The 21,700-nt window shown below is 40.7% G+C and overlaps 1 protein-coding gene across 1 annotated transcript in view; it reads left to right on the top strand.

Annotated features, from left to right (window-relative positions):
* The window catches only part of tnip1.L (TNFAIP3 interacting protein 1 L homeolog), a 55,709-nt gene that overhangs the window by 13,474 nt on the left and 20,535 nt on the right, over positions 1-21,700 (top strand). Inside the window, exons 2-8 of the mRNA XM_018251287.2 lie at positions 461-636; positions 5,446-5,601; positions 11,031-11,122; positions 11,391-11,459; positions 18,586-18,780; positions 19,416-19,510; positions 20,740-20,875. Of these exons, the coding sequence (XP_018106776.1) occupies positions 501-636; positions 5,446-5,601; positions 11,031-11,122; positions 11,391-11,459; positions 18,586-18,780; positions 19,416-19,510; positions 20,740-20,875 (879 nt within the window). The 5' untranslated portion in view covers positions 461-500. The remainder of the gene's footprint in view (positions 1-460; positions 637-5,445; positions 5,602-11,030; positions 11,123-11,390; positions 11,460-18,585; positions 18,781-19,415; positions 19,511-20,739; positions 20,876-21,700) is intronic.

Below are 21,700 nucleotides of genomic sequence, written 5' to 3'. Positions count from 1 at the left end.
AAAGATTTTTTTTTACTTTTTTCACCTGTCAGATGGGGGTCACTGACCCCAAGCATTCTGGATAACAGGTCCTATACCTGTAGTAACTTGCCACACAATGCTGCCTGAGTTTTTACCTTAGCACATGGAAGGAGCAGCCGTGGACAATTCTCTAGGTATTCTCAAAGATGCAAAAAATGTATTTCCCCTGTAATAAAACAAAGTAAGGTAGTAAAATAGGGCATTGTGTCCATTTAAATATGAATATATTGGCATACATGTTTCTAGATGTGGGATTTTCCAAGGTTATGTAGAAGTGTCTTTTGTAATGATGTTGTAATATATTATAAAAAAAAAAGGTGTGGCTTAAGTGCAACACACCAATTGGACAATTCTGCTTTGGCAAATGAAATGGGATTACCTTAATGAATATGACCGTGCTGATCTCTAGATGATGATTTCTTTCCTTTCTCATTTTCAGGGTGTGCAGGTGTGCAGCTGAATGGCTGAGTGCATTATAGATGGAAAGCAAAGGACCATACAGAATATATGACCCGGGGGGTAGTGAACCAAACCCTTCCATTAACAAGGGAGCACAGTTTTTGATGAAGGACAACCCAGCACTGAGGGAAAGCATGGAAGGAATCAGAAGCTTAGGTAACTAAAACCTTTTGAAATCTTCTTTTGGCATATGGATATTAAAGGGAAACATCAATAAGTGAATATTGCTAGTGAATTTTGTTTAGGGCAAGACTCGCCTGTTTTTTTCACATGAAATCGCCGGCTAGTTATGGCTAAACATGAGCACACTGTAAAATGCAACTCTGTACATAGCAAGATTGGTGATTGAATTATTGTATAATAGTATTCTCTTTGCAGGGCTAGATTAGATTCTGCTTATTTTGCCTTCAGTTATTGAATCTTTTTTTTTTATTACCCATATAATCCTTTTTTCTGGAATAATTTTTTTAAGTCAGGGCTGCGTTTGGGAATTATGGAGCCCCCATATGCCTTTCATTTTGTCCACCATACGCTCTGGCCATTTCACATCATTCACCACCTTTTTTTATAGCAGTCTGGGCCAATTATTAAGACAGGGTGATTGACAGGAATCTGGAAAAAAATTACTATATGGTGAGACCTGTCAAGCAAATTGTGTTGGGTATATATCTCTTTATTGTCTTTATATTCTTTAAAGGAGAATTCAACCCTTTACCAAAAAAAACCCTACCCCCCACCCCACGTAGACTCCCCTCCCTCCTCCCCCCCAGCCTAGCCGCCCCCCTGGGGAAATGCCCCATACCTTTTACCTACCTCTCGGTGCAGATTGAGGCATCGAAGTTCAACGCAGCTAACTATCTTCCAGGTCTTCATGTCTTTTTCCGGCACTTTGGCAATTTCCGCCCATTTCGTCACATGCGCAGTTGTCGCAAACTGGTAAATTGCTCCAACTGTGCATGCACCGCTTTGCCGCCCTTCCATCTCATCTCACCTTACTGAAGACCCGGATGAAGGCTGCGGTGAACTCCGATGCCTGAATCTGCATTCACACCAGTTTTACTAGTGCAGCACAAAAGTACATTATATATTCATATTTAAATTTGTTTACATTTTTGGTGCTACTGTTCCTTTAAGGCTATGCCACATCAGGCAGAGAATCAACCCCTGCTCTCGCATCAGCCTTCTAATATGCCTGTGTGTTGGCCTAGGTGCAGGCACCCATAGTCGATTTCAGAGGCAAAATGCATACTCGTGCCCTTTACATTTTCTTAGGGCAGGCCATGTGCCAGTCTAGTGTTGAGCTTTTTTGAACTGGAAGCATCAAGAATAATGTACACAATAATGTGTGTAAGATGTAAAACTGAGAGTATAACATGATCTCCAAACTCTTTGGGTGGTCACAGTGGCACAAGGAATCTCATGGAGTTACTTAAAGTGGAAGGAGTTATTTTACAATTGTGTTTGTTTTATTATTCAGAAGATGTAAAGTTTGGTGATATATCTAGTATAGGTCAATCTAAAAACAACTGGACTTGCTGAGTAATCAATGAAGACGTTTTGTGATATCTTTTATTGGCTAACAGAATAAGAAACAATTGCAAGCTTTCGGAACACACAGGCCCCTTCTTCAGGCAAAATACCGTACAAATGAAAGCTGAAAAGGCACATTATATATACTGTTAGATCACCGAAAAAGGGTTTATGGGCAATAAATTAGAAAGTTACAGATAGTCAGAGATAACTTGTAGAGATAAGAAAAATAATTAGGGTGGGTTGTAAATAGTCCAAGGATCTGAATTAAGTCAGGACATAGTTTGAAGTAGACCAAGACTGAATAGGGTAAGGTTAAAACAAAAGTGCACAATTAGGAATTGGACAAGAAAAAAGTGAAGATACGGGTAAGGGTTCCACTGGTGGAATAACATATGGAACCAGAACTTATCCACTTCACACGTCCATACCAGACTGTAACAAATAAACTACAAATAGGAATTGTGACCTGTAAAGATAAGACAATATTTCAGCCCAGATATTGATAAGCCCCCAAGGGTGAGCACTTTAGCTTTAGTCAAGGAAGCAAACATTAGTACAGTCAGCACCTTGATGTAGATTGTCCTTAGCTGTGTTTTTTTCTAGGTGTCATATCTTTTAGTTAAAGTCATCTGTTCGGGCGACATTCTATGGTATTGAACTTTCTCAGGAGTTTAAATTCCCACTTCTTCCGCTCCTGTTGTGTCTTGAAGTTACCCTTTAAAACTATGACCCGAAGATCTTTGATGCTGTGGGTATTGCTGCCACTGGTGAATCTGTGTTTTTTGTTTTATCATTTAATAGAATTTCTGGTTTCATTTTCAGTTGTTCTTTTTGGTTCAATATATCAACCCTGTTTCATAAAATCTTTATTTTTTTTTATTTTTATTTTGAACCATCCACCACCCTGACCTTTATCTGTCATACTGTATAGATTATGAAAAATACTATACTTCACAATTGTAATTCACAGACATGAGAGCTTATTCTAATTGGTTTTGGTCCAACCAATGTTGACTTGTAACAAACTTTGTAAGCCAGTTGGGCTTCATGGTAAAGGATAAAGAGCAATCTGGCATCAGAGCAGAACTTTATGTTCTCTCCTCCTTCTTGGCATCTCCAGCACCAAAGAGATCTGCTCAGTCACACACAGATTAGTATATTTGTAGAGATTAGTCTGTTTGAAAAGATTATATTTAGCTGGAAAGTTTTTTTCCCTAGAGGCAATTGGTCTATATTGTATTCAACCAGAACCGTTTCAGAATTAACACATTTTTCATATTCTCTGCCTCTGTTTTCTCAAATGTGTTTTTGATGTGGAGAAGAGGTTGAGGTGTACACACCATGCTGACTGCCCTTATTATCACTTTGACAACAAGCAGGCAAGGTAGTGAATGTTGCACTTCTGCAAAAACTGGAGGGCTACGAGGAGGACGTGCCCAATAAATGGACTGCAGACTGAGCCCTGCTGCCACTGATCCAAGCCCCTCCATGGTGGCCAGCCCCACTCTTCATGAACCACTGCTCTACATTGATGGCTCCTAAACTGTAGGGCCAACCCCCCCAGGATAACCCAAACTAAAAACCAACTAGGAGATCCTTTTGTTGAATGTCCTTAGATGCTCCCTGAAGCTCAGTTTGAAGGTCAGCTAAATTGAGATAGGGGGGTGAACAGTTCTTTTCTGTATTATATTTCTAGAGCTATGGCTTATACCCCTAAAGGGGGCGGTAGCCAAATGGTGGGCCTCGTATTGACCCAAACAATTCCAAGAAAATGCTGCTTTACACAAACAGAAACAGAAGTTCATAAGTTTACTCTATTTGTAATTACCCTTTTTTTTAAAAAAAAATGTATATAATAACTCTTTGGGGAAATAATCTGTGAAGTGTAGCTGATATTTATTACTTTGGAGTTTACCACAAAACATTCCGGCCTTACTGTGGTTTCTATTAGAGCTCTGCTTTGTAGCAAACTTCCCTAGCCTCCACACATAAGGTACTTACACAACCAGCTTCCACTTATTATTCTTAGCATACTATATTTCCCAGAGTTTCTATGAAAGGAATAGCTCTTTTGTCATTCTACAAAACTGATAGTTTGTTCCAGTACTCAGAAATGTGGGGATATTTTTTTGCCTTTTTCCATCATCTGTTTATCCCCCAGATAGATACGTTTATTAAAAAGGCAGGTAGGTTCCTGTAATGTTGATAGTTATAGGTTTTATTGCACTTAATGCCAGATGTTTATTGGAATGTCACTATGCCAGTATAAGTCATTTTCTGCATTATGCAAACAAGGGTGTCCCTTTTACATCAATGGCGTTTTTGGTAGTAGTGGGGTCCGAGGTAAAGATTATACTGGAGCTTATTATTTAAATAAAGTGGAACCTTTTTATGGGACTTCATTTTCAGCTTTCTTTTAGATACATCTCCATGCAAGCCTAGCCTTCAGCTATTAAAGGGTTATGAGGTTTTTACTTTAACAAAATAAAGGGTTGCAGATTGGGCAAAGTGTCTCCATATACGTACTATCTCCCTACTCGTCCTACCGTGCTGCGCTGTTGGGCCCAGTGGGCTATTTTCGCTGACCGTACTCCCCACCTATATAAACGGCAATCTATTCAGAGCTTCCAATACCTTTAAACAAACAAACCTTTCCCTTATCGAAGCAGCAGCCTTTGAGCAGCTAAGTATCTGGGGCTTCTTGGTGAACTGTAGTTTTATCAGCTCCTCTGAAGTTCTGTGGGCCATGAAGTAATAAGAAGTACTGCATTGAAACTAAAGTGGCACTAAAACTTAATTTTCTTGTTTAGTGCCAGAAATAACAACAACCATGCATATTCCTTAATTACAATAGGCAGAAAGTATGCTAAGCCAAAACTCTATTCATTAATCTTAGATTGAAAGGGGTTTATACTGTACCTTAAATGCCTATAAGAGTTGCTTGAATGAATTATTGGGCAAGTGTATTGTATCCAAGGCTAAAGTAATTCAAGATCTACATCTAGAAGGTAACATGTGCTTGAGAAACAGGTGTGTCATAGTTCTATCAAGTGTTTTACTGTTTTCTTCATGTTCCAATTTTTTAATGCGTAAGGGTGGCAGACTTGCATTGTATTCCCATTACTCTCTGCTCCTCCTGACTTGAGGAAGACCTGAAAATAATTTTCTTATCTGCTAAAATCTGCTTGTAAATTCTAGTTCTTTCCTAATATAGAAAACTAATAACATTTCTATGAATTTCCAAGTGCTTTTTCCACAAAGCTGGTTCTATGGAATGCTGCAGGTTGTAGTTTACAATGAGAGGGCTGTGTCTGTGACATCTTCTTGACATCTTCTTGCCACGCCTTATTGGTTTTTTTCACTTTCTCTTTCATTATTGCTCAAAGCTCTTCTTTTATTTTACTCATAATGACCTTTGTTCATTTTTGTCAGGGGGACTTCTGGAAGAGGCAGAAAATGAAGTTCTCAGGCTCCGTAAGAAGGCAGAAGCTCTGGTAAAAGATAATAAGAATTTACAGCCCTCTGCTTCCTTGGATTCCCAGCCATCTTTTCTTGAGGAAACCGTCCTTCCTAGAGAGCTGGGAGCAGGTGAGTGTTCACTGATATGATGCCACCGACAGACCATTTTTATTATTCACTGTGGCCCTGCATATTGATCTTTACAATCCCATACCTATGTAGAAACAGGGTTGCCCTACAAACAGCTTATGGTACAAAAATTGTAATGAATCATAGCGCTTAATATTTGCAGTTGGTTGTTTTTGTTGTGTCTTCTATTCAGATTGAGTGCTTCTTCTCTGTCTCATGATGGTGATAATTGATATCCAGGGATGTGTTTTTAAATGAGAGCGCCCACAACCCATGGAAAAAAAAAGTCTTGCATTGAAATCCAACAGTTAATAGGCCATAGATACAGTTCTTGGAAGGCATGAACAAGCAGCATAAAATATGTCAATGAGTATGAGTCTGCTTGGGAAAATACATAATTATATTTCCCAGTTCAGGTCAGCGCATCAAGCAAGGCTGACTCCCAAGTCAATTTTGTATTTTTCCACAATAAAAATACTAACAAAATGTGAATAGATTACAAGAATCCAACAGATTACAACCCCTTTGTCCTCAAGATATTTAATTGGAGGAAATAATCTGTGGCTGAGGGAACGATTGCTGCAGTTTCCCCATAATAAAGGACAATCATAGAAGTATACCTGATGGGTCAACAGAGAGGCCCACCACTTATGTTTTGTGGTCTTTATTCAGTTTATACCAACCTGGTAACTAGAATAGGACTAAATATGGCTAGCATGGTTTTGTTAAAGATAAGGAAAGGAAAAAGTACCAACAGCACTGCTGAAAAGTGACTTTTTAATATGTTAGCAAAACAATATCCATTGTATTAACTAAAACAGTGGACCAATAGGTAGGCCACATCCCCTCTTGGAATCAAAAGTCTCAACCAGCCAGCGAACGCATCAGACTTTTTATACAAGCACAGCTCGGTGTGTTCAGCTAAATGGGGCTGGGAAGAACCCTGGACTATTAGTATTATATGAATATTAATATTCAGTGTACACAGTTAATAAAGGGACTGGTCTAAATGTTATTTGGAGTCAGGAAGGCTGTTGCTTGCCCTGTGAGTATTGTATGAGTTATGGTCTTAAAGAGATTGCTGTGATTTGTTAAATAGCAGTGTACTCCAGATCCTGAATACACTGAGCATGCTTTGCATCTTTATGTGAGTTATTTTTAACATATTAAGCTTTTTCACTTTAACTATATATATATATATATATATAATATATACAAGAGAGACAAAAGCCTTAGGGACTTATTGGTCCGCACAGATTTCAAGGGACATGATCATAAAGAAACCAATTGGCTAACACAGAATAAAAAGCTTGGATGTTATAAATGCCCGAATTGTGTGACGTGTAGATGCCTGTTAATTGGACCTGATTTTCCACACCCCCATACTGGCAAAAGGTTCAAAATCCATCACAGACTTACCTGTACCTCATCTTATCTTATATACATCATTACTTGCCCATGTGGACTATATTACGTGGGAAAAACTTGTACGACTTTAAGGGAGAGAATAGCAAACCATCGGTCTGCCATCAGCAGGGCTCTTAAAGAGGGTAAGGCTCTACAACCAGTGGCAAAACATTTTCTCAACAAAGGACACTCTCTCCCTACATTCAGGTGCATGGCAATTGACCATCAACCCCCCTTGGTAAGAGGGGGTGATAGGGACCAGGCCCTACTGAGAATGGAGTCCCGCTGGATTTTGAAACTGGACACAGTTGCTCCCCGAGGTCTCAATGAGACCCTGCCTTTGGGTTGCTTTTTGTGAAACAATATTGACTTTTACTACCTTGTATCCTGTTTTGTTGCCATATAGCTTGCTACAAATGTTGCTTTTTTGTCCAATTATGTTTATTGTCATTTTGGTTTACCCATTTGTCCTCCCCTTCTTATGTAAACACAGCGCAGTTCACTCTGACTATATGCATCTGTTATGTATCCATATTTGCCCTGTCTGTCTGTCCCACTGATGACCACTGGGAGGTTAATTGGCTTAAGGACGCGGTGGTGCTTTAGACAGTTCCCCTAACATAACTCTGCATGGCCCTAACGTGTTTGTACTACCCTGCCCTGCATGTGGGTCCCTATACCAAGGTGAGCTGAGCACAAGCAGTACGAAGGCCGGTGGCACCCATGTAACCCTAATGATGCGGCTGGGTAGAACCGCTGGCAGTAGGCAGCCATTGGTTTCAGTGACTGCACACTCCGCAAAACCCTCCGCTAACATTCGCCCACAAGCGCTGTCTCTGCTGGCACCCCTTTGCGGTTGCTAGCAGTTGAGTGCTCGGCGACGGACATGGGTTGCCTAGCAACGGTACAACACTGCTCACTGTGGGTTTGTGGTGCATTTCCAGCCCATCTATACAGGGCATAGGACGGGTAGCTCGCTACACATCAGAATAATGTGACAGAGTGGGGTAACAGTAGGACGCACCCTGTGTATAAGCAGAACTCTCCCATACAAAGGGGCATACCTAACATGGATAACAACATTTGCCTTTGTATCCACTTGTATATACTACTTTGCATAACAAACGATGAGTGACAGGCATCGTATACAGGTGTCTTGGAGCCATTTTTTACCCTATTTAAACCCCCAAACACTTGTGCACTGCTTTTCTTTCCCTGACGAAGGCTTCTGTGCGGAGCCGAAACGTTGGATCACCAATAAATCTCCACTTTCATTTGAATTATTGACTTGATGTATTTCCTTGGAGTGCTGTCAATTCCTGCATTTTATATATATATATATATATATATATGTTTATTTATTTTCTTAATGGAGGTAGGCATTTAAAGTACTGTTTCTATTTTTGCTGATGATACTAAATTGCGCAGAACTATAAGTTCCATGCAGGATGTTGCCACTTTGCAGAGTGATTTGACTAAAGCGGAAAACTACCTTGTGGGCACTTAATCATTTGTGCCAGTCCTACTACAAAAATTCTATTGAATTTATCAACATTTGCTGCCCAGTTTTCCTCTTTAGTCAAATCACTCTGCAAAGTGGCAACATCTGGTTTGTGCCAGTCCTACTACGAAAATTCTATTGCATTCATTGCCTCCTACACGCTGAAGGTCTGGGGCTTGTGCACCTGGACCCTCCATCTTTATTGGTAAGTCAAAGTTGTTATATACCACTACCAATACTGGATATTTGTGTATTTTGTTCAATGTTGATAAATGCAACGTTGGCAGAAATAATATAAAAGCAAGTTATACACTAAATGGCAGTGTGTTTGGTGTTCCCTTAACAGAGAAAGATCTAGGGTTTTTTGTAGATAACAAGTTGTCTAATTCCAGGCAGTGTCATTCTGTGGCTACTAAAGCAAATAAAGTAGTGTCTGCATAAAAAAGGGCATAAACTCAAGGGATGAAAACATAATTATGCCTCTTTATAGGTCCCTGGTAAGGCCTCATTTGGAGTATGCAGTGCAGTTTTAGACTCCAGTCCTTAAAGGGATCCTGTCGTCGGAAAACATGTTTTTTTCAAAATGAATCAGTTAATAGTGCTACTCCAGCAGAATTCTGTACTGAAATCCATTTCTCAAAAGAGCAAACAGATTTTTTTATATTCAATTTTGAAATCTGACATGGGGCTAGACATTTTGTCAATGTCCCAGCTGCCCCTGGTCATGTGACTTGTGCCTGCACTTTAGGAGAGAAATGCTTTCTGGCAGGCTGCTGTTTTTCCTTCTCAATGTAACTGAATGTGTCTCAGTGAGACATGGGTTTTTACTATTGAGTGCTGTTCTTAGATCTACCAGGCAGCTGTTATCTTGTGTTAGGGAGCTGCTATCTGATTACCTTCCCATTGTTCTTTTGTTTGGCTGCTGGGGGGGAAAAGGGAGGGGGGTGATATCACTCCAACTTGCAGTACAGCAGTAAAGAGTGATTGAAGTTTATCAGAGCACAAGTCACATGACTTGGGGCAGCTGGGAAATAGACAATATGTCAAGCCCCATGTCAGATTTCAAAATTGAATATAAAAAAATCTGTTTGCTCTTTTGAGAAATGGATTTCAGTGCAGAATTCTTCTAGAGCAGCACTATTAACTGATTCATTTTGAAAATAATTTTTCTTCCCATGACAGTATCCCTTTAAGAAGGATATAAATGAGCTGGAGAGAGTGCAGAGACGTGCAAACAAACTGGTTGAGGAGACGGAAGATTTAAATTATGAAGGTCGATTGTCATGGTTGGGGTTGTTTTCTCTGGAGAAAAGACACTTGCGAGGGGATATAATTACTCTTTACAAGCGTAGGTGTTTCTTCACAGTGAGGACAGTGAGGTTGTGGAATGCACTGCCGGATGATGTTGTGATGGCTGATTCAGTTAATGCCTTTAAGAATGGCTTGGATGATTTCTTGGACAGACATAATATCAAAGGCTATTGTGATACTAAAATCTACAATTAATATAGATATTAGTATATACAGTTTCAGTGGGTGTGTAGGTGTGTGTGCTGGGATTCATTTGGAGTAGTTGAACTTGATGGACTTTGACCTTTTTTCAACCAAACTTAACTATGTAGCTATCTGCTTAAAGGAAAACTATACCCCAGAATGAAAACTTAACCAACAGATCATTTATATTACTGTATATTAAGTGGCGTATTAGACAATCTTACCAAACGAAGCTATATATCAGTAAATTTTGCCCTTCTACATCTTTTTCCTTGAACCCCATTGACCAGAAATTCTGCAGCTCTCACTGTAACAGGAAGAATTGTAGGAGTAAAATACAGAACTTTATCTTTTAATTGGCTCATGTGACCTAACTTGCATGTGTGCCCTTGGTATGTTTGTTTGCACCGTGAATCGTATGGTCCCAGGAGTTGGTCCTCAGTTTTTAAAATGGCAAATTTATATTTAGGATTGCACAATTGCACATACTACTAAAGTATTTGTATGAAAATGGTTTATTTAGATTTAGATTTTTCCATATGAGCTGTTTTATGTGTATATATTTTTATAGAGCCATACATTGTTCAGGGGTATAGTTTTCCTTTAAAGAAATCCTAGAGCAGTAACTGGGTGATATTTGCATTAATCTACAGAAACGTCAAACTACAGACCGCTGCAATAAGTATTAGCAATGAAACTGCTGCGTGGGCGATAGCTTTTGTATTACATTACAATATATTGTTTGTTACCCTAGCAACCAAATAGCATTTTAAGTAGCAATAAAAAATAGACGGCTAAACTTTCCCTTTCTGCACAATGTCTTGCTTATTTTATGGCAAAAATTCATAATCTTTCTGGGAATTACATAGCATTAATAAAGATTGCCAATTTAATTTGTGTTGTGGGTGTTTTGGGAGGGCTAGGGAGATTTTTTGGGGCTTTAGTGCCAAAATGAACGCTTATAGTATCCCCTTCGTGTGTTTCTTTGTATATGATCTTTTTATAATGAAGTTTTTTTCCATTCTAGGGAGTGAACAAACGGAAGGGTTAGAAAGTTCCAAAATGACTGATTTAGGTTCAGATGTTCATACAAAAGGCAACCAAAAAACCCCTCCTAGTGTGAGTACATACTTATATTCCTGTTCCTTATCTGTCTTGATCTCAGATCTTATCAACTTAACTACATATCCTGCATCACCTGCCTAAACGAAAGATAAGAATGTTTTGCAAAAGTTCTCTAATGAGCACTCTGAGCGATTGTACAGTAATTTGTTTAGGGGTGTTTTATGAATACTGTGTTTCCATGGACCTTGTTCTGCAGAGCATAATTCCTGCTCCTTCATGCCTTTTGGGGGGTTAACATTTTATTTATCATTTGCTTACTCAGGGAAGCTCTTCAGAGTTTGAGATCCTGAATGCATATGAAACAAGAAAGACTCCAGAAAGTAGAAAGTTGGTGAGTAACTGATCATTAGAAAGGAAAAGACATTGCCAGGTTGATTTATCAGATGCCGATACATGAGCAAAATGATAGTGAAATGTTACCGACACTGTAGGCTTTAAAAATGTATTCATAATTGTCCTTTGTCCCTGCATGCAATATGCAACAGGCATTTAGGACTCAGGCAAGTGTTAGGGTAGGACTACACGAACGATTCTGGCACAATCCGATGCTCTGCAACAAAACGCATGCAACAAAAATAAGGAAAGAGATAGAATTGTCGCATGGTGTCGCAGCGTTGATCCAAAGCGACACGACGGTCGGATGCAGGCGCTGCGTCTGCATCCGACAGTCGCATCGGATCAACACTGCGACAATTCTATCTCTTTCCTTATTTTTGTCGCATGCGGTTTGTCGCAGCACATCGGATCGTGCCGGAATCATTTGTGTAGTCCTAACTCAGTGGTCAGTGCAGAACACCGTATGTGTTGTATTCACCGCACTCCTGTAATTCACTTCAGCTTCAATGATTATAAAGGTGATTGGTGCACATGTGTGATGTGTATCCTGATGAAGGGAAGGTGAACCTCCCTCCCAAAACGTTGATACTGTTTTGGTGATAATATAATAAAAAAATACTGCAGAAAATTCAGTGAGTGTGGATCGTATACAAAAATCGCAGTGCAGAACACCACCCAATCAAAATAGGGTTTTAATGCTAACACCACTCAAAAACATTGTGAGCAATTGACACAGGTATCTGATTTGATAAATGGCAGTTCATTAAATACTTTATTTCAGGGTTCCCCAATTTGGTGAGAAGTCATCTCATCATGTATTCTGTTTGATTTCTGTTAATGAGCACAGAGACCTGAGGCCGACCCCACTTCCAGCCTGTGGCAGTGCTGGATTAATGAAGGGCAGGCAGGGAGAGGTACATAATTGTCCCTCTTCCTTCCCCTACCTGTCCCTTAACTTGTGATTCAGATGAGCAGGTAGGGAGCTGCCGTGGAAACAGGACCTATTACATGCAGTAAGGACAGGGTTGCTGCGCTTTTCACATTATGGGACTGGCCTGCACCTCCGAGTGCAGCACTATACACCTTGTGCTCGATTATTACAGGGATAAAGTACAGGGCTTCTTTGCACCCTGTACCCACCAGCGCATCCTACCCTGTACATCTGAATGACACATAAGGTAGGGGACTGGAGAGGGGATGCCTATCTGCCAAAATGGAGCACAGGGGCCTGCAGCATTTCTTCTATTTGGAGAGAAGGCCAGTGCAAAATATATAGCAGATTGCACCTGCTTTTTGCACACTGCAAAAGTACTTCCAGTTGCCTCGGGTAACCCTATCTGTGATGCCTCAAATATCTAATTAGTCGATCAATTGGCCCTCATCTGCAGGCAGTGGGAGCCAATGGAAAGCGAGTATACATGGAACCATCAGACCTAGGCACTTATGATTTGCTCCCACTGCACAAAGTAGAGAGCTCTTCCAACTTCCAATTCTGTTTTTTATGGCATCAGTGGTAGGGATGCCTGAGACCGCCACTTTAATATATTTTGAACAGAATCTGTAGTGTAGGACATTACTGTATGGAAAGTGGCCATCTGTGAAATTTGATCTAAAAATGTTAGCAGTGCTGCACTCAGTGCACTTTTAAGGGAGGATCCTTTAAGGGAGGGCCTTTAGTGCCTGTGTATGGTATGTGATTATATACTGTAGTTACAGCTGGGGATTTCCAGTCATTATGCTGAATGAGAGTTACAGGATTCTATGGTGCCAAACGGATGCGTCCCCTCCTCGCTTAACTGAGCTGACCTGGTCAGGAACAGTCCTGTGATCAAAGCAACATGTTTAAAGGGAACCTCCACCCCAAACATTTCTTTTCTCTTCATGAAGGAAAATGGAAATATAAGCCACATTCCAATATACATGTTCAGTGTTTCCAATGTTACTACTAAAAGTAATTGCTATTGAAAGCAGTATTTGTTTATCCCTTTGTGTTCTCTGGTTCAGACATTTGAAACCATATGGCAGAAGTAATTTCTTTTTCAAACCTGTGGCTTTCTGCTGCATTGTTTCAGGAGTCTGAAGCAGTAGTGCAGAGAATACACTCTGAGGATGTGTTCAGTAATCTGGTGATTTCATCCATTGCTTTTGTACCTGTGAATAGAAACATCTATTTGTAGGCACAATGGTCTGATCGGTGGCCTCACATTTCCTTTCTTGTGGTGTTACTTGCGGTGTCTAGATTAGTTAGTCAGAACACGCTTCCCTATTGTTTCGCAATCCTGTAATTTTTGGGCTGCAATCGCTTTGCTCGCTGTGACTCACGCTATATGAAATTCATACAATTTGGGCCAAGGGACAGTGAGTAGATTGATGTCTCTGGGGGATTGTGTAAGTAGACTGACTAAAGGTACAGGAAGAGCTGTAGGCACTGGATTGCAGCCACTTTATCCTTTATCAGGAGTCACTTGTTTGGAATTTTTTCTATTGGGAAAATACATAGCTGTTCTGTGAACTAACCTAGATGTAAGCAGAACACCATTCCATTCTCAAGGGTTATTTTTTTTGGTGTAATTTGTATAAAAGAAACGGTGTGCCTGCCCTCTCTTACATGATTCAAGGCTGGTGGGAAATATATTGTTTAAAGATAAGGAAGCATAATATATAAGGGATTCCCACAATATGTCTGTTGAACACCAAAGCCATGCAGTGCTGGTTCTGTATATGCAATGGCCCATGAGTGGAAATACTTACCACAAGCTCCAAAGATGACGAGGGATGGATGATGGTGTGAACAATATGGGGTTCTTGTGGTGTAAACATTGGAGAGGATATATTATAAAGGATATTCTTCAGTGAGCTGATCTGGAATGGGTAATACAATGGACCTACAGCTGTGGTTACTAAACTGCGGGACTGGAACCCCATGGGGAGACTTGAAGAAGTGGCGAGGGGCTTCGCACAAAGGCCAGTTAGGATGAGTTGGGGGGAGAATGAATATTTGTTCTCTTAGATGCAACTCGAAGCCCAGCTGGTGGCAAGTTAGTTTGAGGTAGAGTCCTGCAGCAGGTTGGGTACCCACAGAATACCCACAAATCGGCCAGGACTCAGTTGGAATATTATTATCTTGACCTTGTGGCTGAATCACAGGCTTTTTATACTGGTGGATTTAGTTGCTGGAAAACGAGCAGTGTCATGATGTCATGTCTGGTTTCTTTGACATCACTTAAGGTTTTTGTGGCACTTGCGTTTAGGACGGGTCGGATTTATCACAATGATGCCACAAATATGGGTAAATGAATGTGAGTGTTGGGATGGGTCTAATCCAGTAGGGGTTGGGTGTGTGTCTGGAAAAACAGACCCATGTAGGACTCTGGTGTGAAGTTTGGTGGTGAAGACTTATCTAATACCCTAGATGACTGAAAAAGTCCCATAACCACTGACCTGTAAAATATAAATGGCTGGGGGTTGGAAGCTTAAAAGCCAATTGGGGTGAACTTTGGGGTAATGCCTTTTTATCCTTGACACTGATGGCAGCCCAATTTAAGGGTTGAGGTTTGTGCGATGACTTGTTTGCTGTCCCAGGTATTCATGGACTGATGGTTGAAGGGCTGACACCACAAAGTTTTAGTGTATCTGTAACCTTGCTGCGAGCTAAGGAGGACCCTGTAGTACTTTGTTCTATTTCGATTCAAGAGCAATACAGGAATTTTTGGAGAGATTGCATCATGTTCATTACACAACAGTCTCAAGTGCGGTGGAATGCCATAAATACCTCCCAAAGGGAAATAAAAGACTGACAGCTTTCTAGGAAGACAAAAACTCTCTGCATTGCACAATTCCACCCAAACACCCCGTGATCAATCTCCTGTAGTGTGGGCGACTAGTCTCCTCCGAATGCTTTTCCACCGATAGCAAATGGAATGGCTAGTGGGAAAACACACAAGTCCCTTCGGCTTTCAAAGTTTCCTCGAGAGGCAGTGACACATTTCTATCCAGCTCTTTACTGCAAGTGATTTCAAGCTGCTAATATACTTTTAGAACTAATGGACTGTGGAGAAACTCATCAGCAGAGGGTACTGCACCCTTAAGTTTAGGCTGCTTGGCACTTGTGGAGACTTGCCAGGGAGCCTTGTTACCCACACCCTTATGCGTAGTTGCACATGTTGATTATTATTCATGAACTCCGTTATTATGGATGGTCATGTGCTGGTCATACTTTAGTGTTTTTGCTACATATTTGCCCTCTCTCACTACCCCCCCCCCCCCGGCTGGGTAATGTTCATGTTTGAGTGCCAGTTTGGCAAGTCACATAAGGAAGCCCAGCATTACTTCATTCAAGAATTTTAGATTAATTTTGTTCTCTATGCATCCATGCTTTGGTTGGTTTCACCTTGTACCGAGTGGGAAAGCATAGGCGCTGCAAGGGAATGTGCCAGGTATCTGAGAGATTATACACACTCGTGTGACAGCCAGAAGCATGAGTCTAGCATGTGTCTGTTCTAGATACAAGTGTTAGTGTATTTCAGAAAGGCAACTTGTGACTTGGCATCCAAAGGGAGATAAAGTACAGAAACAGATTTTCTGTTGATGTGAGTTGTGGTGGGGAGTGAGCTGATATGGAGCTTTGCCGTTTCATACTGGTCACAATACTGTTTTACCATATCAATGGTGTGTAACCTGCTGCTATGTAGTAGCTACAGTGACCAGTCTCGAGGCTGGTTAGCAATTTATGCTGGGAGCTGTAGTTTTATACCTGCAAGATGACACACTAAGGCCAAATTGGTAGGTTTATACTGTACATAGATAGGTAACTGGCTAGAGGATTGGGTATAGGGGTGATTGTTAATGGTACATTTTAGTGGGGTCCCTCAGGGCTTGGTATTGGGTTCACTTTTATTTAACTTATTATATATTAACTTATTTATTACTTCATAAGTAATGTATCAGTATTTGCCCATGACACATCCAAGTTGTGTCATCCTTGCAGCAGGAACTTGACAAACTGGCAATTTGGGCAGCTAAATGGAAGATTAGATTCAATGTTGATAAATGTAAAGTCATGCACCTGGGATGTAAAAATATCCGAGCCACTTATACCCTTAATGGGACTGCACTAGGTAAATCCATTATGGAAAAGGACCTAGGAGTCCTTGTAGATAATGAACGTACAGGCTGTAGCAAGCAATGCCAGTCAGCAGCATCAAGTGCAAATAAGGTATTGAGCTGTATTTATAGGGGCATTGATTCATGTAGGATGGGGTTATTCTTACACTTTATAGAGCACTGATAAGGACCCATCTAGTACAGTTTTGGTCTATAGAGCTCAAACAGGACATTATTGTATTAGAGAGGGTACAGAGAAGGGCAACTAAGCTGGTAAAAGGTATGGGAAATCTTAGCTATAAGGAAAGACTGGCCAAGTTGGGGTTGTTCACCTTGTAGAAGAGGCACTTAAGGGGAGAAACAGCTATGTATAGATGTATAAGGGGATCATATAATAATCTCTCTATTGCTTTATTTACAAGTAGCAGACATGAGGGCATCCATTCCAATTAGAAGAAAGTAGGTTCTGTATAAATATTTGAAAAGGGTTCCTTACAGTGAGATCTGTGTACATGTGGAATTCTCTCCCTGAATCAGTCATACTGGCTGATACATTAGATACAAGTCCATCAAGTTCAACCCCTCCAAATGAAAACCCAGCATCCATATACAACCCCCCCCATACCATCACGTAAATTATATAAACCCATATCCTTACTAGAATCAGCCATCTTTAACAGAATCAGCCATCATAACATCACATTAGATAAATACATTAGATAGCTGATAAATTATATAGCTGATACATTAGATAGTTTATACATTAGATAGCTGATACCTTAGATAGTGTTGGATGGCTTTTTAGCAAGGCCGGGAATACAGAGTTGATCCAGTGCTATCTTTTAGTCAAAAAGGATTTTCCCCCTCTGAGGCAAATTGAAGAGGCTTCAGAAAGGGTGTTTGCATTCCTCTAGACCAACTAGCAGTTAGACAGGTTATATATACACATAAAAAAATTAACTTGATGGACTTGTGTTTTTTTTTCAGTCTAACTTACTATATTACTTTGTTAACATTACATAGTAACATAGTAAGTCAAGTTGAAAAATGACACACGTCCATCAAGTTCAACCTTTCAAATATTTTAACCTGCCTAGCTGCTAGCTGATCCAGAGGAAGCAAAAAAAAAAAAACAATTTGGAGCGTCTCCAATTTGCCTCAGAGGGGGAAAAAATTCCTTCCTGTGCGGGCAGATTCACTAAAGGGGGAATTGTCGCCAGCAACTGCTTCACCCACATCTTCAACAGGTGCAAATTCACTACGCTAAATCACTAATATGCGAAGTTGCACCCTGGGCGCCGAACGCTTTCTGGCAAAAGAGGTAACGATCTTTCGCCAGAGCGAAAAGTTGTCTGGCGATAGAGGGCCAATGAACACTAACGACGGTCTCTTTCACAAGAAAATTAGCTCCTGCGCCTGTTAGTGAATTGGTGATGTCCCTGCAGGTGGCAATTTTCACCACTTTCAGTGCATGCACAGTTGTAACGAACCGGGAAAATGCTCCAACTGCGCATGCGCCAATACAGCACTTACTTTTCATCACCTCCTCCTTTATATTAGCTTTTAAATCCTAACTAACAAACAGACATACCTCTCCTTCTTTTCTGTTGCCCCTGTCCCTCCGAAACAAAGTATAGCCGCTGGTATTAACTGCCCAGTCATGCAACTCATTCAGCCATGTTTTGGCCACACCAATCACAGCATATTTTCCCTCCAGCACCAGGACCTCCAGCTCTCCGATTTTACCTGTCAGATTTTTCCTGTCAGACTTGCATTTGTAAGCATACATTTAATACTGGTACCATAATGAACATATGACATGTGGTCTTCCCTCTCCTTGATCTTATTTAAAATTATGTATATAAAGTTTAGCGGAGGGAAAGTTATACCTATAAGCTCTAACATTAGCATGTACAGTTATGATCTACCAGTTATACATTGTTGGGTCACATTATATACATTACAATATAATATAATTACTATATATATAAACTAATTTACCATTGTGGCTGTTACAGGATCCAGGGCCCACCCTGCCACAGGAGGATGATACTGTGCAACTCCACTTGCAACGCATGGAGACCTCTCTCAATATGTTTGCAGAAGAGCCCGATCAGAACAGGCTTCTTGTTCACATTAGCCGCCTGGCTCTTGACTTCAGCCGACTGGCAAACAAAGTTCATAGGAATGAGCAGAAGACATCTGTTCTGCAGGTACCTGACCACTGGCTTTGTGTTGGTTGCTAAAATCCACTGGCATGTATGAACTCCAACTTTTCATCTAAGCCACCATGTATGGGTGCCAGCCTATTTACACTCAAGTCCTAAACCAGTCCTGTAACACATTAAATCAAATTATAATTATATAATAAGTTCCATAACTTATGAACAGAGTGAATTTTTAAGAAGTTTATACAGTAATAAATTAAATCGCCTGTTCTACACAGGCCATACCCAGGCTGATATTGGCTGGCATCTCAGTTGTCTTGATCATGCCAATTCAATGACCTCTCAAATCCGTCTGCAATTGGGGCCTTCCAAATATTGGTCAAAAAGGATGTAAAATCCCAACGTGTGTTTGGTTTATACAGGTTCTTGGTGTGATCTCATTGTTGGAGCAGTATCCTAGTGATTCAGTGGGCAAATTTAGCTGCAGCCTCACATCAGAGGTCCCTATTCATAAGCCCATGCTGCCCTCCTCCTTTGCTTGTGAATGTAGAAAAATGCAGCTTTTAAAATTTCCGATTGATTACCTAGTTCTCCCATGAAGCATTTTCTTTATGCAGCTATTAATGCAGGATGTTAATAGAGTCACACAATCATGCCAGTGTCCATGTTGACCTTGACAGACTCTGTGTGAGCAGCTTAGGAAGGAGAATGAAGAGCTAAGATCCAAACTGGAAGCCGACTGGAACCAGAGGACGCAGGCCGAGCAAGCCCACAGGTGAGATATTCCCCTCCCCCCACATAATGAATACTCCACAAAGGAATCAAACAGAATCTCATAAAAGAATGTGCTGTTGCTAAAATATCTTGGACATTAAGTACATTTATTTATAAAAAATAAATAACTGATCCTAAGGCTTGTGGCATCTGGGGCATCCTCCAGCCATCAGAGTCCTTGCTCCTCCCTTCTCTTAAATGTACTGGTTCTAGCGAGCGTGTTTGGTTTTCAGCACTGGCACTGTTTTTGAGAGCTCCTTTTCTGACCAGCCTGTTTGAGTAAATTGCAGACCCTGAATCTGGCTATTTTAGGGGACAATCAGCATGACATGGGTGTCACTTTTGCTTTTATTTGGGGACTAATTAAGAAAATTCTGTTAAGACTTGTGGCAACTGCGGCATATCCTCCACCAGCAAAGATCAGCCATCAGAGAAGTCTTCCCTCCTTCGGCATTTTCAGCCTAAGATGCTCTAGTGCATGTGTTTAGGCTTAAAAGCTCCAGTACTGACGCTGTTAAGAGTTTTTCCATTCAGGTGATTGCAATGGAGTCACAGCTCAGATAATGGTGCAAAGTTTATAAGATTCCATGTGAAGGAGTTAACAGACATCACATCAGTGTATCGGTGAATTTAGCAAATTATTAGCAGAGATGGACTGATTTTATCAATGGATGCCCCCATGCTCACTTCTGCTGGGGTGCAGAGAACTTTTTATTTGACCAGCAGAGAGTCTGTGTGAAGCACCTGTAAGGTTAGGAGGCAGACTCTGGATATTGTCTGTGGCTGTTTTAGTGGAGCCTCTTTTGCCCCCAGCATAACATGGCTGGGAAAGATGTCAAAAGGGAAAGGGACAGATTATATAATGTAACACTTGCTAGATATATTAGCATATGCTTCAGTGTTGTCTACTCGGATTCAGCTGATGGGCCGCAGTTTAGTTTATTTTTTTGGAGGTGTCTTTTTTTTGTGAAATGATTTTTTAATTCACCTGCATTGATCCTGCAGTGTTGTTTACTAACTTTGTTGTTGAACTAGCATTATTCGTATCACATTCTACTAATTCAGCTATAATGGAGAGCTATAGGTTAAACTCCCCAAAGACGCGACGATTCTTCTTGCCGAACGACCGATTTTAGGGAAGTCCGACCAATCCTTCGAAATTATCGTAATTAGACATGTCTGTTTTTAAAATGTTATCAGTAACAAGGGTTTTCCTGACTATGTTGAAAGGTATGAGAACCTGGAACTGAAGAAACTTATCCTACAAAGTGATCGAGGGGGCGGGACAGGATTTCACCCCGGAGGTGGAGTAGAAACTCGAGCACCAGAAGATGCGGCCAAGTTAGAGAACTCCGGAATCCAACAGGTCAGTCCTAATCCTATGCTACATTCTACCACTAGGTGTGTGCTGTGTGAATGAGACAGGGAACTTTTACATTCCACCCCCTGTCAAGGACCCGAAGTGAACGATGAACAATTCCACCAAAAAATGCTGATACTATAGAAGGATAATCAAATAAAGGAGTAAATCAGAAACGAGTTTTCCCACACTCTATACAGGGTTAGAGAAAATCTATGGACTTAGATGTAGTTGCCATGTTGGAGCTCACACCCCATGGCCACTAGGTAACACAAATTTTTGGTTTATTGTAGAGAAATTATAACATAGTAGGAAGGCTATGGGAGATAGCTGGGTCTGTGTAAATTAGGGATGCACCGAATCCACTATTTTGTACTCGGCCGAACCCCCAAATCCTTCGTGAAAGATTTGCCCGAATACCAAACCGAATCTGAACCCTAATTTACATATGCAAATGATGGTGGGGGAAGGAAAAAAAAGAGCCTCGCTTGCATCATGCTGCTAAAAAATATTTGCTTTTGTGACAAAAGTCACATCATTTTAGGTTTCTGATTCGGTTCGGCCAGGCACGAGTATTCAACGAATCCGAATGCTGCTGAAAAAGGCCAAATCCTGGCCAAATATCAAACTGAATCCTGGATTCAGTGCATCCCTAGTGTAAACATGGTGGACAAATGAATTTGACACTACACAAAATACTGCATCTGATTTATGTTGTTGTGTTGCACGCAATGCTATCATTTTATACTGTTGCTGATGTTACTACTGCTTTATATTACACGACTAATAGAATTTGCCACCCTCTGTCAAGGCTACAGATGTCCCTTATGG

Source organism: Xenopus laevis, chromosome 3L (assembly GCF_017654675.1).
Source record: "Xenopus laevis strain J_2021 chromosome 3L, Xenopus_laevis_v10.1, whole genome shotgun sequence".
NCBI classification, from domain to species: domain Eukaryota; kingdom Metazoa; phylum Chordata; class Amphibia; order Anura; family Pipidae; genus Xenopus; species Xenopus laevis.
This window is presented reverse-complemented; position numbering and strand designations above follow the sequence as displayed.